The sequence below is a fragment of the Schistocerca serialis genome, chromosome 2, assembly GCF_023864345.2.
Source record: "Schistocerca serialis cubense isolate TAMUIC-IGC-003099 chromosome 2, iqSchSeri2.2, whole genome shotgun sequence".
Lineage (NCBI taxonomy): Eukaryota > Metazoa > Arthropoda > Insecta > Orthoptera > Acrididae > Schistocerca > Schistocerca serialis.
The window spans coordinates 995,201,771-995,215,486 of NC_064639.1; the positions used below are offsets into that span (position 1 = coordinate 995,201,771).

General features: G+C 42.1%; 1 protein-coding gene across 1 annotated transcript; it reads left to right on the forward strand.

Annotated features, from left to right (window-relative positions):
• The first annotated feature begins 1,013 nt into the window (after positions 1–1,013).
• Positions 1,014–4,937, forward strand: LOC126456578 (neuroligin-2-like). The gene is made up of 2 exons (XM_050092325.1): positions 1,014–1,542; positions 4,885–4,937. The coding sequence occupies exons 1-2, from the start codon at positions 1,014–1,016 to the stop codon at positions 4,935–4,937; spliced, it is 582 nt and encodes a 193-aa protein (XP_049948282.1).
• The last annotated feature ends 8,779 nt before the right edge of the window (positions 4,938–13,716 follow it).

Genomic DNA, 13,716 nt, shown 5'->3' on the forward strand with positions numbered 1-13,716 from the left:
TGCCCCTTCTGTCCTCGAGAAGGAGTCTTCATCGTGGAATATGGCCAAAATGTCGCAAGCTCTGCCCGGAGCTCAGATCCTTCGCCCTGCATCAAGTTCTCCCTTAGCCGGCATACCAGCGCGAAGGAAGGTCACACGATGAAGTTGTCCGGCTATGAGACGGCCCGTCGATCCCCGCTTTGTATCAGCATGTTAGAGCAGTCGACTAAGTACTGTAATAGTAGTGTCGGCGAGATTAGACTGAAGTTTCAATGGAAACTCTAATACCAAGAAACGAACGTGCACTGCCTGTTTCACGGGGCCTTTTAGAACACTGCATTCATAAACCAAGAATTTCCTTAGTGTTTTCGGTACGCAAGGAAAGAACAGCAACCTATTTCCCGATAAAAGTTATTGGTATTTTCTATTTTGTTGCAGTTACTAACTGTGAAATTTGTGTGTGATTTTGCAAGACAGCAGTTTTTAGTTATTGATTTCAGCTCAGAGTACAAATTTCATCAAGTCTCTGTAATTATTTAGCTTGAAAACAAGAAACTGATGAGATTTTGGATTGTGTTGCCATGCGTTGTGCAAAGCAGAAGTGTCATGCCAGGCTGTACGAATTTTGTTTCATTTGAGAAAAGTGTGTGTGGGCGTACGGTTCCGACTGACGGAGATGTTCTTGTATGGTAGCAGGAATTTATGCTTCGTTTTACAACGCAAACATGCTGAGAGTATACAGTGTCTTGAACCGGTGCCTAATTAGTAGAAAGTAACTGCTGGATATCTGGCATAATAGCCACTTTAAGTGTTCCTGTTAGGATACGTGTGGACTGCGTTAAGTTCTCGGTCGAAAGTAGCTTGTACCGTGAATTAGTCAAGGGGTCTACCCCGTACTTTCTTCGCGAAGAGGAGTGTTGTCGGTTGTGCCAGTGTCTGCCACGAGACAATCAAATGGGTTGCGAACGGCGGGATTTGCACCGCGGGCGGGTCTAGTAGCCAGGGGCAGGCTGGCGTATGGCGCGGCGCCTGTGATGCGGGCTGGGTCGCGGTCGAGCCTGTTGCAGCTGCTGGCGCTGCTGCTGTGGCAGCTGTCGGGCCCAGCCGGGGGCGTCCCGGCCCCCGGGGGCGTCGTCGGGGGCGGCGGCGTCGGCGTCGGTGTCGGGGGCGGGCCCCTGCCCGTCCTGGGCGTGGGCCAGGCGCCCGTCATGTCGACGCGCATCGTGCAGACGCGCTACGGCAAACTGCAGGGCCTCGTGCTGCCCATGGAACACGCGCGCCACCTGCGACCCGTGGAGGTGTTCCTGGGAATCCCGTACGCGACGCCGCCCGTGCGCTCCAACCGCTTCAGCCCGACGCGCACGCCGTCCCCGTGGGAAGGTGTGCGCATCGCCGACACGCTGGGCCCCGTCTGCCCGCAGAAGCTGCCCGACATAAGCAATGAGACGGCGGCCCTCGAGAGGATGCCCAAGGGCCGCCTCGAGTACCTCAAGAGGCTGCTGCCACACCTCAAGAACCAGAGCGAAGACTGCCTCTACCTCAACATCTATGCTCCAGTACAAGGTAAGTGGCCATCGACTGAAATTAATGGTTACAATTTTATGTCGAAAACAGCAGAAATTTTCACTGATTCCGAGACGTCACAGATTTTGCTTGTGACGAAACAAAGATCGCTAGAGAAATGCAGTAAACGGTATGTTTATTGTGAAAGCTGTAAGAAGTTTATACAGCAGTTTGAAATAATAGTTAAAAAAGCTGCTAACAGATGGCGCTGTACGCTGTACAGCTCATCCCAGCATACATAAGTGAAATAATCGTATGAAAACAATCTTTGCAAACAATCACATTACAATGTTTTCAAAATGTTCAGCATTGGCACTACAGAGGTGGCGCAAACGAGGAATGAAATTCGCCATCACATTTCGTAGTGTCTCAACCGAAATGGATTCACATGCCACAGAGATCGCCGATTCAAGCTCGTCCAGCGTGGCGGGATGCTTCGGGTAGACCATGTCTTTCACTGTGCCCCACAACAAAAAGTCACAGGGAGTCAAATCCGGCGAATATGGAGGCCAATCCATGCCTGCACCAGTAAATTTGGGATATTCCAAAGTAATGACTCGATTCCCGAAGTATTCCTCAAGAAAGCGAAACACTTGTTCGGTCCGATGAGGTCGGGCTCCATCTTGCATAAACCATTCAGTACCTGGTCGATCCTCTAACGCTTGCTGTGTGGCGACAAATTGTTCCAAAATTGCAACGTAACGTGCATCAGTGACCGTTTCTCGAATGAAAAAATGGCCAATAATGCCTCTGTTGCATACTGCAGCCCACACAGTAACTTTAGGAGAATACAGGGGTTTCGCTTCACACCAATATGGCTTTTCGGAACCCCAAAATCGCCAGTTCTGCTTATTCACGTATCAATTCATTTGTAAGTGTGCTTCATCTGTAAACCAGATGCAGCCAACATCAAATCCTTCACTATGAATCATTGTGAGCATCTGATTAGCAAAGGCAACCCTTTGTTGCACAGCTCGTACGGGTATGGCCTGGTGCGTTTGAATTTGGAATGGAAACATGTGTAGGCTCTTTCTCAGTATTTTCTGCGTGCTGGAACGCTTCAAACCAGTCTCAGGTGCAATTCTACGGACGGATGACATTGGATTTCGCTGAATAATTCCAGAAACTGTGGCGATATTTTCTGGCGTAACTGCGGTTTGCTTGCGGCCAACATGCCCCACTAGATCATCAGTTACGCTGCCTGTTCGTTGAAATTTTGCGAAGAGCGTACGAATGGTTTTTGCATCGGGTCCTTTTGGAACATTAACTCGTGCTTGAAAACTTCGCCTTGTTGTCGTAGGACTCTCTTCTAACCTGTGGTACTCTAGCACCAGAAAAACGCGTTGTTCAATGGAGTACATGGTTTTAATCTCTTCCTTCGGTACGCTGACCTCCTTTCACGTTTCAATAGTGGAACTGATCACACTGGGCTTCGGATCACTATTTATACTAGGCATTACGTATGGCGATTGCAGCGCCATTTGTTAGCAGCTTTTGTAACTATTATTTCAAACTGCTGTATAAACTTCTTACAGCTTTCACAATAAACATACCGTTTACTGCATTCCTCTATCGACCTTTGTTTTCGAGATATTTAATTTTGAAATCAGGGAGTCCTTTTCTGGACACCCTGAACCTCAAATCAAAGATATGCCGCACGGTGGTGAGGCCAGCTGCATTATACGGTACCGATTGTTGGCCCTCACCTACAAGTGTTGAGCCCTCTTTACTAAAATGTAGACTTCCACGTCCGGAAATATCATGTCCATTATAATTATCCGGGCTGTTATGCCGTGGTCGGTTGATGAATTCTGTGTCAATCCCCAACGTTTCGTCTTCGACTGCGGGAGACATCTTCAAGGGGGTCTGTAGCTCGATGCAAGGTCTAACACACCCACTGTCTCGCTACTGACTGCCGCTAAATTCCGAGTCCGCGCGCTCCCGCGCCGCGGCGTGATATCACGTGTTTTGAAAACGTCAATGCAATTGGCCGCTGTCCGTCGCCGTCGATCGCCGTTGCCATCACCCAGTAGTGGACGGGTGGTACACATCTTCTTTAACTCCGGCATCCATATACCGTTTAATTTCACGCCCTCCTCCTTTCGATTGAAATTATTAGGGTGTTTAGCGATTTCGATTGCCTCCCTGTAGAGCCTTTCGTAATATGTGGGTACCACTAAAAGAACTTTCTAAAAGTTTGGAAGAGCACAAGGGAATTTGTAGAAGAAGAGAAACGAAACGATCAGCTGTTGCGGAGCATGCTTTCCAGCCAGAGAACCACCATATTCGTTTCGAGAAGACGCAAGTGCTAGCGGCCACAAGCGGATATTACAAAAGGCTCTACAGAGAGGCAATCGAAATCGCTAAACACCCTAATAATTTCAATCGAAAGGAGGAGGGCGTGAAATTAAACGGTATATGGATGCCGGTGTTTAAGAAGATGTGTACCACCCGTCCACTACTGAGTGACGGCAACGGCGATCGGCGGCGACGGACAGCGGCCAATGGCACTGACGTTTTCAAAACACGTGACGTCACGCCGCGGCGCTGGAGCGCGCGGACTCGGAATTTAGCGGCAGTAAGTAGCGAGCCAGTGGGTGTGTAGGACCTTGCATCGAGCTACAGACCCCCTTGAAGATGTTTCCCGCAGTCGGAGACGAAACGTTGGGGATTGACATAGAATTCATCAACCGAACACGGCATAACAGCCCGTATAATTATAATGGACATGAGCCCTCTTTACATGTCATGGAAATGCAAATACTGAGAAGATCATTAGACATCTCTTTGCTCTACCATACAAACAATACAATGGTCTGACAACTAGCTGGAGTGAACACAGTCAATGAGTAGATCCAAGAACAATGATTCCGATGGTATGGAAGCATCATACAGGTACCAATCAGCTCAATCATTAGCTCAGCCGATCATCTCATTATCGAAGGACAGAGAGAGCATGGAAGACCTAAATTGCGGCGGCAGATCTGAGATGGAAGAACATAAATTCACATGAAACATTGGACCTTAAAAAACAGTAATAAAGGTGTGATATAAAGTCACGTACGAGCCTAACGACATTCCTAGCAAATGTTAGTAGAACTGTAGTTAAGTTGGCTAGGCCTTGTAAAATGTCATACAGCGCTTGAAGAATTAATTTGTTTATAACAAAGTACACATGACGCGTTTTGAAATTATTTCTGTCTTCATAAATCCGTGCGCAAAGGCAGCAAAGGCAGCACAAAGACAAGAGCGTTACCAGTTGTGCACTTAAGATGAGATGACAGACTACCTTCTCGTAAGAAATAGTACGCATTGACCAAAAAGCGTACCCCGTTCCAACAGGAAGGCACAAGGAAGAAGAAGAAGAAGAAGAAGAAGAACTGCAGTTTTCATAAAATAGTTTATTACGTAAATATCACTTAATTACTACAAATCTTCACATTACTAATTTCAGCACAATATTGCCATAATTAATGGACAAACAGTTTTATCGTTATGTATAGACTCTAGTTAAACACATCAAGATGAAACTGTTTATGGATTAATTTTCATCTCTGAAGATGTGAATATCGCGCTGAAACGAGTACGCTGAATATTTGTGATAATTAGGGGATTTTGACGTACTAAATTATGCTGCGAACTCTTGTGTAGTCACATGCTTTTTATAAAACTATAGTTTCCCTCTCTATTATTTCTACTCGTATGAGCGAGGATACCTATTGAAGTTTGAATTTCAAGTCACTGACCCAGTAATTTTTAAAGAATCAGAAACTCTGTAAATATATTATTCACGATGAGAGTTGATTTCGCGTCTGTGGTTAAAATACCAGATACTTTTCTTACTGAAGCAGCGACCATTCACTATATAATCCTTTTTAATGCATTTTTAGTCTCCCATTTATTGCAGCTTTCAAACCACAGCAGTATCATCTTCAGATAGTGGGTATTTCCAATACTTTTCTCTCATACCGGATCCCACTAGTCACTGAGATACTGGCGCTTCATAAAATAGTTGGACTCTGCGTAGATTCTGACGTTTTACTCTCGCGGATAAATTGATGTCGTATTATTTTGTTACATACACGTTATGTGATTCTTGATTTTGTACAGCACATTAAAACGGACATACTACAACCGTTTTGAAAACACAACATTTAGACGCACATGGTTTAAGAACTCTGGTACACATATTCGACTTACATGCGAAGATGAAGATACATATGATGTTATGACACTAAATGTGAGGGTGTAAGAGCATGTATATAGTTCGTTTAAGTCTTTTGATTATGTTTGAATACCCAAACAAAGTACATTATCTTGGACAGTACACTCCAACCTTCATGGCTCTTCCGGTGTGTCAATCCAACTACTCTGTTCTTATCCTCTTAATACTATTTGATTACTTATTTATTTCTTTAACCTCAAGGGGTGAGTGGACATAAATACTCTTTCGCAAACTCATAATTAAAAAGTTGTATAGAGAAATAAATTACATAACTAACGCAGTAGGAGGGAGGAAATTACAAACATGATAAGAAGGAAAAATTAGATCGTTATGAGTTGTTTCTGTGAGTATCAGACTCTAGAGGAACAATTGTGGCACCTAAGGGATCAAGAATCTTGTTTAGATACGGAAGATCTAATATAACTAACGGGAGACGCAGAATATGTAGCCAGCAATCTAGCTGTGAGTGTTTCGTGTATCTGGCCTTACACAATTTATATAAATTTTAGGAGGGTCCTTGCGATTCGGAACTAGTAAAAACTTTCACGAAAAGTTAGATGTTTATAAATGCTCATTTTTAGCGGCCAAAAGCAATGAAACATTTTGCATCTTATAGTATGTACATTATGTTGTATGATCTAGATTTGGAAATTCTGTAGAAATAATACGACCAACGTGAACTGTGTAATTTAGCGTCTTACAGCAACAGCAAGCAGTTTATTCATACGCTGTCGTCGTCAGCATATTTTTAGCCAGCTGTGAGAATCCGAAATGTACGCAGTGCCCTTTGAATACCATAAACTGTAAGAGGCTGCATTTTATTGTTTTTCCGGCTTATCATGGGAATCTGTCGTAACACACGTCTGGTACCTGAGTAAATGATATGGTGCAGCTTTTGTCGATTTCTGAATCACAATGACATTCGATGTTGACCTATGATTGAAGAAGGTGATGTAGTTAAAACTTACCTTTAAAAAAGTGCAAATCGAAATTTCTTTGTATTTCGTGACAAGTTTCTGTTACATAAATTTCTTCTTTATTAAATAGAATACAACGTAAAATGGCAATGTGGTCCTTTATGAATGAAAAATTTTTATGTAAGCCCAACAAAAACCCGCGCTGAAAGTGCAACTTAGGCTGGGAGGGCGGAGATTACACAGTCTATAGTCCTGTTACTGAGCCGTCACAAATATTTCGTCTGCCATATGATTGATTCCTACTAAAAGTTGTTATTTCGTCTATACCGCCAACGATGCGCCCTCATCGTGCTTATCCATTATCCTAATCTTTTTAAACTGAACTGATCAGAAGATAGTGAGTTAATTTAAAACATTTACCAAATACATATCCATTGCTGTCTGAATTATTTTAATGTCAATTTTAACAAACAATCGCTCTTGTACGATATTGTAATGCCTGTGTTGTTAAGAGGAATACTGCATTGTACCTACGGACGTACACGTATGTCCAAAGGAGCTGTCATGAAGTACATGAAATGTATTCGCAGTTGTGAATACGAACAACCATCAGCTGTACAAGGGAACGACGACAGTGAAAATTTGTGCCGGACCGGAACTCGAACCCAGACGACCCGCTTTACGCTGGCGGGTCCCTTAACATCTTTGGCTATCCATGCACGACTCATGGCCAAACTTCCATACGTCGTCGTTCCTGTGTCACAGCCTGTACTCGTACACACATTAAGCAGTTCCCGTACAGGGGAGGACATTTTAATTGAAATGTCCAGAATAAATTTCCATTGCCGTCATTTCCTTAAAATGCGAACATGTTTCATGTTCCTTGGGCATTATAATTATAATTAATGAAGTTAATTTAACGATGATTTAACTATTTACCTTTTTAGTGTTCATGGAGGTAGGTATTAGCAAAGTAAATAGCAATCTATTCTAGATACAAAAGATTTCTGTATGTACCGGAGAAAAAGAGAATCCCAGCGATTGTGCGATTGTGTTTTGGTGCTATAGAGGGAGATTGAAAATTAAATAGAAGTTAAGAAAAGAATAGGATCTTGGTAAAATCGGAGAGGGGAGGCACATGTGGGAAACACTGACAAGAAGATGGGACAGGACGATAGGTTATGGAGACATCAAAAAATATCTTCCACGGTACCTGAGGGAACTGTAGAGGGTGAAAATGTAGAGCCTAACAGATATTCGAATATATCCAACTAATAACTCAATACGTTAGGTGCAAGTGGTACAGAAGGTGCCACTGACACTCTCAGATGACGAGAGTGGCACGGGAGAGGAACTAGTGGCGGGCTGCTTCAAAGCAATCAAAAGACTGATGACCAGAATAAAAGTGTGTTCACAAAGTGGTTTTCTAATTACCGACAAAGGTTAATAACGCGTTACGGGTTCTGGCGGCTTGGGGTTATCATGAGGCACTCCTGATCTACCATTACTCTCTATGAGCGAAGAACAAAGTTCCTTCAATTTGTCCTCCAGCATATTGTCGAAACTGTGAGAGGGCTAGACAACTCATTGTCAGTGATTAAACGGAACATCCGAAAATTGAGCTACACTGTCGGGTATGAGCTCTTACTTGAAAAACATTTGCTTGGAAATAGCGGACAATTTATACAGAATTTTTCTTTCGGGTAAACCAACCACAAACTAACTATAAAATATAGTAAACATGAGAAAAACTGCTTGTAAAGTATTAAATAGTGTGAAGCTACACTGAAAAAGTAAATAAGTCCTTCTACCTAGAATGTCAGTAAAAGCGAAAAGTCAGAGAAAAGTGGACGTAGGTGAATGTAACATTCCTCAACAAATTAGTAGTAATGATAAATAATATTCATATGAATACCAGGAATTTATTACTAAAATTACACGAACACATTTGGACACGTTTGTGAATTAGGTGTGGGTAATGGGAGTTAGGAAATAGACGAAAGTGATAATTCTAAATATAGCGTTAGAGCAGAATGGTAGATATTAAGTGGGATGAGAAACTATGAAATGAGACGTTATTAGACAAGAACAGAACCATTGGTGATCTTATCCCCTAAGTCCATTATCCTGTAGCTTCTCCAAAGATACAGAGTGTTGCACTTATTGAAACACGTCTGTCAAATCATAGAAGATACAAGTGGCTGCAAATTACTATTCAGCCATGCCCGTGCCTCAGACAGTAAAGAGTTAAGTGCAACAAGACAAGTGTTGTCAAATCATCCACAGTCATCGAACTATACGTTACTAGCATGTCACAAGTAATGTCATAGCAAGAGATAGCAGATTAATTTCATCTTGCTCGTAAAGTTTCGATGAAGTTTGAGGACCGCAAGAAGTAATTATCTGCCGACAAAGCGAGAGTCACTCTGGGAACTATCAAATCCTCGTTTATCAAATTGCTTTTTCAGCAAACACTCTCTCGAAAAACACTGGGAAGCTCTTTGTTCACTTTTCAGCTACATATTAATGACCCCCTGGAGTAGTTGCGGTAAAAAGTGATTTATAGGACTAATGCCATCTAGACATCTATTGGAAGCAAGAAAGTGAGGTTGTAATTTTTCTCTCACGGGAGTATATTAAATTCAAGATAAACCCTTGAAGTGTAAGAACGTAATAATAAATATTGCCTCTAAATTAAATATTCCAGTAATTAACAATTACTTTTGATGTTTAACTTTCGTTTTGTTTCCCTTGCTGTTACGTTATCATGAACTGACCACTTAAAAATAGTTTGAAACAACACACATTACAATTACGTAGCATGTACTTGCGGTGTTAATTTTTTAATTTTAGAAATGTTTTAAAAGAGGGAAGTTAATACATATATTGTATCAGTAGCTGTCACATTCTCTTATTTATTACATCTATGACAGAAGTACTGCTTGCGAGAAACCATTGTGGGACTTGTTTATTTCCTCCGCAATGTGTCTCACGAACACGCACGTATAGTGCGATAAAACCTAAAGGATCGTACAAATGAAATTACCTGTAACGTTGAAGTCTACATTATCATCAGCGTCTTCAATGACTTGGTCCCTTTGCCTTTTCTGCCTCCACAGCTGTTCACACCGTCTCTTTAAGCGATGTCCAGCTTTCGTCTTTCCTACTGTGTTAAAGAGTATTGGAGCTTTAGTTATCCTATTATTAAACATGCATTGGACATGGTATTTGCAGTTCAATCTGTACTTTTTCAATTGTAGCTGCAAAGGGATCTACATTTAATTCTTGTCTAATATTGCATTTTTTTATGGTTGACTAATGAATATTGTGCTACAAAATGGGATAACTCATCTGATATTTGGGTTCAACATGATCTACTACACAGTAGCAGAGGCAAGACGATTACTTTTCAAAGTCTAATTAATGTTTCCTTCCATATGATATGTTGGAATGTACGCTGTATGGCTCTCCATAAATGTCTGAAACCATCCTGTTTAAGCTCTACACTATCCGACTTCGAAAATTTAAAATTACACCCAAGGTATTTAAACCCTCTTATTCATACAGTTACCTCCCTTCGTACAACAACTGTAGCCCATAAAGTTTCCAATCCTCGAAATACCACAGTATTTTTGTTATCTATCGAAATTCTCTCTCCGTATTTAACGGAAATTTGAGACATGTTACGCGAAATATTTACAAGCTTCCTTCTGATTTTCCAATTATAAGCTAATACTAATTGTCAGCAAACAGAAGCACAAAAGCGTCAAGAAATTAAAATTATCAGTTCTTAATGTATCTGAGAAATGGAACAAACGTTCAAGAATACTTCAACTCAATAAAGGCAAGGCAATAAATACCAATCAAACACAAAGCCTGGCTTGTAATTTTCAACAGATTTTATTTAACAGTTGTGTGGCAACAGCAAACTACTCTTACTCCAGAATAATATACATAATTGCCGTAGAATTTGAAACATTAAAAAATGGTTCAAATGGCTCTGAGCACTATGGGACTTAACTTCTAAGGTCATCAGTCCCCTATAACTTAGAACTACTTAAACCTAACTAACCTAAGGACATCACACACACCCATGCCCGAGCCAGGATTCGAACCTGTGACCGTAGCAGTCGCGTGTTCCAGACTGTGGCGCCTAGAACCGTTCGGCCACCCAGCCCGTCTTGAAACATTAGTAAACAGACAAAATATCTACTGGCTTTAAAGCCCACCTCAAACAATAAAGTATTTTAAAACCCTCTTTACATAAATCTGAAATACCACATAAATAAAAAATGGTTTACTGAGAAACCTCCACAGAAGCAGGACGCCTTTTAAGATTAACAGCAGAAACAGTTCACAATTTCTCTTTCTGAATAATACAGGGTGATTCAAAAAGAATACCACAACTTTAGGAATTTAAAACTCTGCAACGACAAAAGGCAGAGCTAAGCACTATCTGTCGGCGAATTAAGGGAGCTATAAAGTTTCATTTAGTTGTACATTTGTTCGCTTGAGGCGCTGTTGACTAGGCGTCAGCGTCAGTTGATGCTAAGATGGCGACCGCTCAACAGAAAGCTTTTTGTGTTATTGAGTACGGCAGAAGTGAATCAACGACAGTTGTTTAGCGTGCACTGAGAATCCGCGGGAAACAACTCAGTATGAACGTGACTCGCCTAAGGTGAACGTTTTCTGTGCCATTTCAGCCAATAAAGTTTTTGGTCCCTTTTTCTTCGAAGGTGCTACTGTAACTGGACTACAGTATCTGGAGATGTTAGAGAATTGGCTGTTCCCTCAGCTCGAACAAGAAGCACAACAATTCATATTTCAGCAGGATGGAGCGCCACCACATTGGCACTTATCTGTCTGTAACTACCTGAACGTCAATTACCCAAGGCGATGGATCGGCCGCCAGGCAGCCCGTGACAGAGAACTTCATCACTGGCCTCCAACGAGCCCTGATCTTACCCCCTGAGATTTTTTCTTATGGGGGTATGTTAAGGATATGGTGTTTCGGCCACCTCTCCCAGCCACCATTGATGATTTGAAACAATAACAGCAGCTATCCAAACTGTTACGCCTGATATGCTACAGAGAGTGTGGAACGAGTTGGAGTATCGGGTTGATATTGCTCGTGTGTCTGAACATCTCTGAACTTGTTTTTGAGTGAAAGAAAACCTTTTTAAATACTCTTTGTAGTGATGTATAACAGAAGGTTATATTATGTTTATTTCATTAAATACACATTTTTAAAGTTGTGGTATTCTTTTTGAATCACCCTGTATATTAAAAACCCAGTACAATGAAAGGCAATCCCTAAGGTATTATAAAATTTGAGTGAGAAGTAATGACATATCAGAGGTGCGCGGAAACTACATCTCATTTTGAGCCTGGGTTAAAGCTGAAAACGAAGGTGGAGAAGGAAAGACTGACGCCTCGCCGAAGAACTGGAGTCTACTGATAAACACAGGGACCGCGCTATTAGTTACAATTCAAACTGGGCGCCGCTAAGGTGTCGTTCCCCACTTAAGCGATCAGCTACAACGGTCGACGCGCACCGCTAATTATACCACTGAAACAACAACATACAACCACGCAGCAACTGGGCAGTATCCGGAGTAAATCCATCCTTAAAACATTAGAAAAATTTCAAAACAGGACTGCGGCCACAAGGGACCCACAGGCCATTCTCATTCAGAATTGACCATTTTAAATATTTGCAATACTTTGTCATTAATAATATGTGCAGACAGGCTTATTATTGCAAGAACAGGAAGTAATAATATACTTAGATATACAAGAAGCTGATCATAGTGCTAAATCACGCACTCCTAAATTAACATATCCCCAGACCCGATTAACTATATAATATATTATCTATAAAGACACAATACGACAGGAATCTAGCACACTATAAAGTTTTCATCATTAAGCCCCTACTTGTTTATGTCCGCAGCTCGTGGTCGTGCGGTAGCATTCTCGCTTCCCACACCCGGGTTCCCGGGTTCGATTCCCGGCGGGGTCAGGGATTTTCTCTGCCTCGTGATGACTGGGTGATGTGTGCTGTCCTTAGGTTAGTTAGGTTTAAGTAGTTCTAAGTTCTAGGGGACTGATGACCGTGGATGTTAAGTCCCATAGTGCTCAGAGCCATTTTGAACCTACTTGTTTACCTCTGAACACATTACTTAAATATCAGCAGATACTCAGAAAATCGAACCTGTGGTTCTTTCGGAGTGCACCGACATGCACATATACACTACTTGCCTGTACCTCATGTGAGTCCAAAACAGGCAAACATCATTCACACAGGTAGCCACTGTTCAATAAGTTGTGCACCAGTAATCAATACGAAACAGAGAGCATGGGCTACTAAGCACTGGAAGAGCCGTTAACTGCAAACAGCTCGAAATTCAATATACACATATACAGTAAGACTTTAAACACCTGAATAATTGCCACAGTTAGACCCTATAACGTATCCGGTTGCGGGCTGATACATTCCAAAACCTTTCACATGTCCACATCGCTTAGCAGTACAGACGAGATCAGTGCCTTCACACTAGACGCAGTACACACTCGCCGACCGCACGCACGTCTTCGTCCGCTGCCCCACTGCCCACGTGACAGAAAGACGCAGAGCATACGCAAAGAGCTACCGCCGACAACTAGACTGCACACCGGAGTGCCAATCAAGTGACCTAAAACCAGTCCTTTCCCCACAGCGTCGTGCGCTTAAACAGCCGAAAAGCGACCAAATAAAAATCCCGCGGCCACTCGATACAGAGTCAATCGCAGAGGTCTTAAATGAATACAGAGAAGCGAGTGGCGCCAACTGTACCACGTATCAGTACTGTTTAACATAATCAATCATTCACGAATGACGTCGTCAGTATAAACAATGAGAAAAGGAGGGCAAAGTGTGTGGCGTTAACTCCTCTACTAATATTGGCTGATTCTATCCCATTACATGCAGTATCGATCATGATTTTAACAATTTTAAGTAACGACTAAAGTGCTGCAAACGTATGAACTGGA

Coding starts and splice junctions, on each gene's coding strand:
- LOC126456578 (XM_050092325.1), top strand. CDS start 1,014: ATGCGGGCTGGGTCGCGGTCGAGCCTGTTGCAGCTGCTGGCGCTGCTG. Junction 1,543..4,884: donor CATCTATGCTCCAGTACAAG/GTAAGTGGCCAT, acceptor CCGTTCCAACAG/GAAGGCACAAGGAAGAAGAA.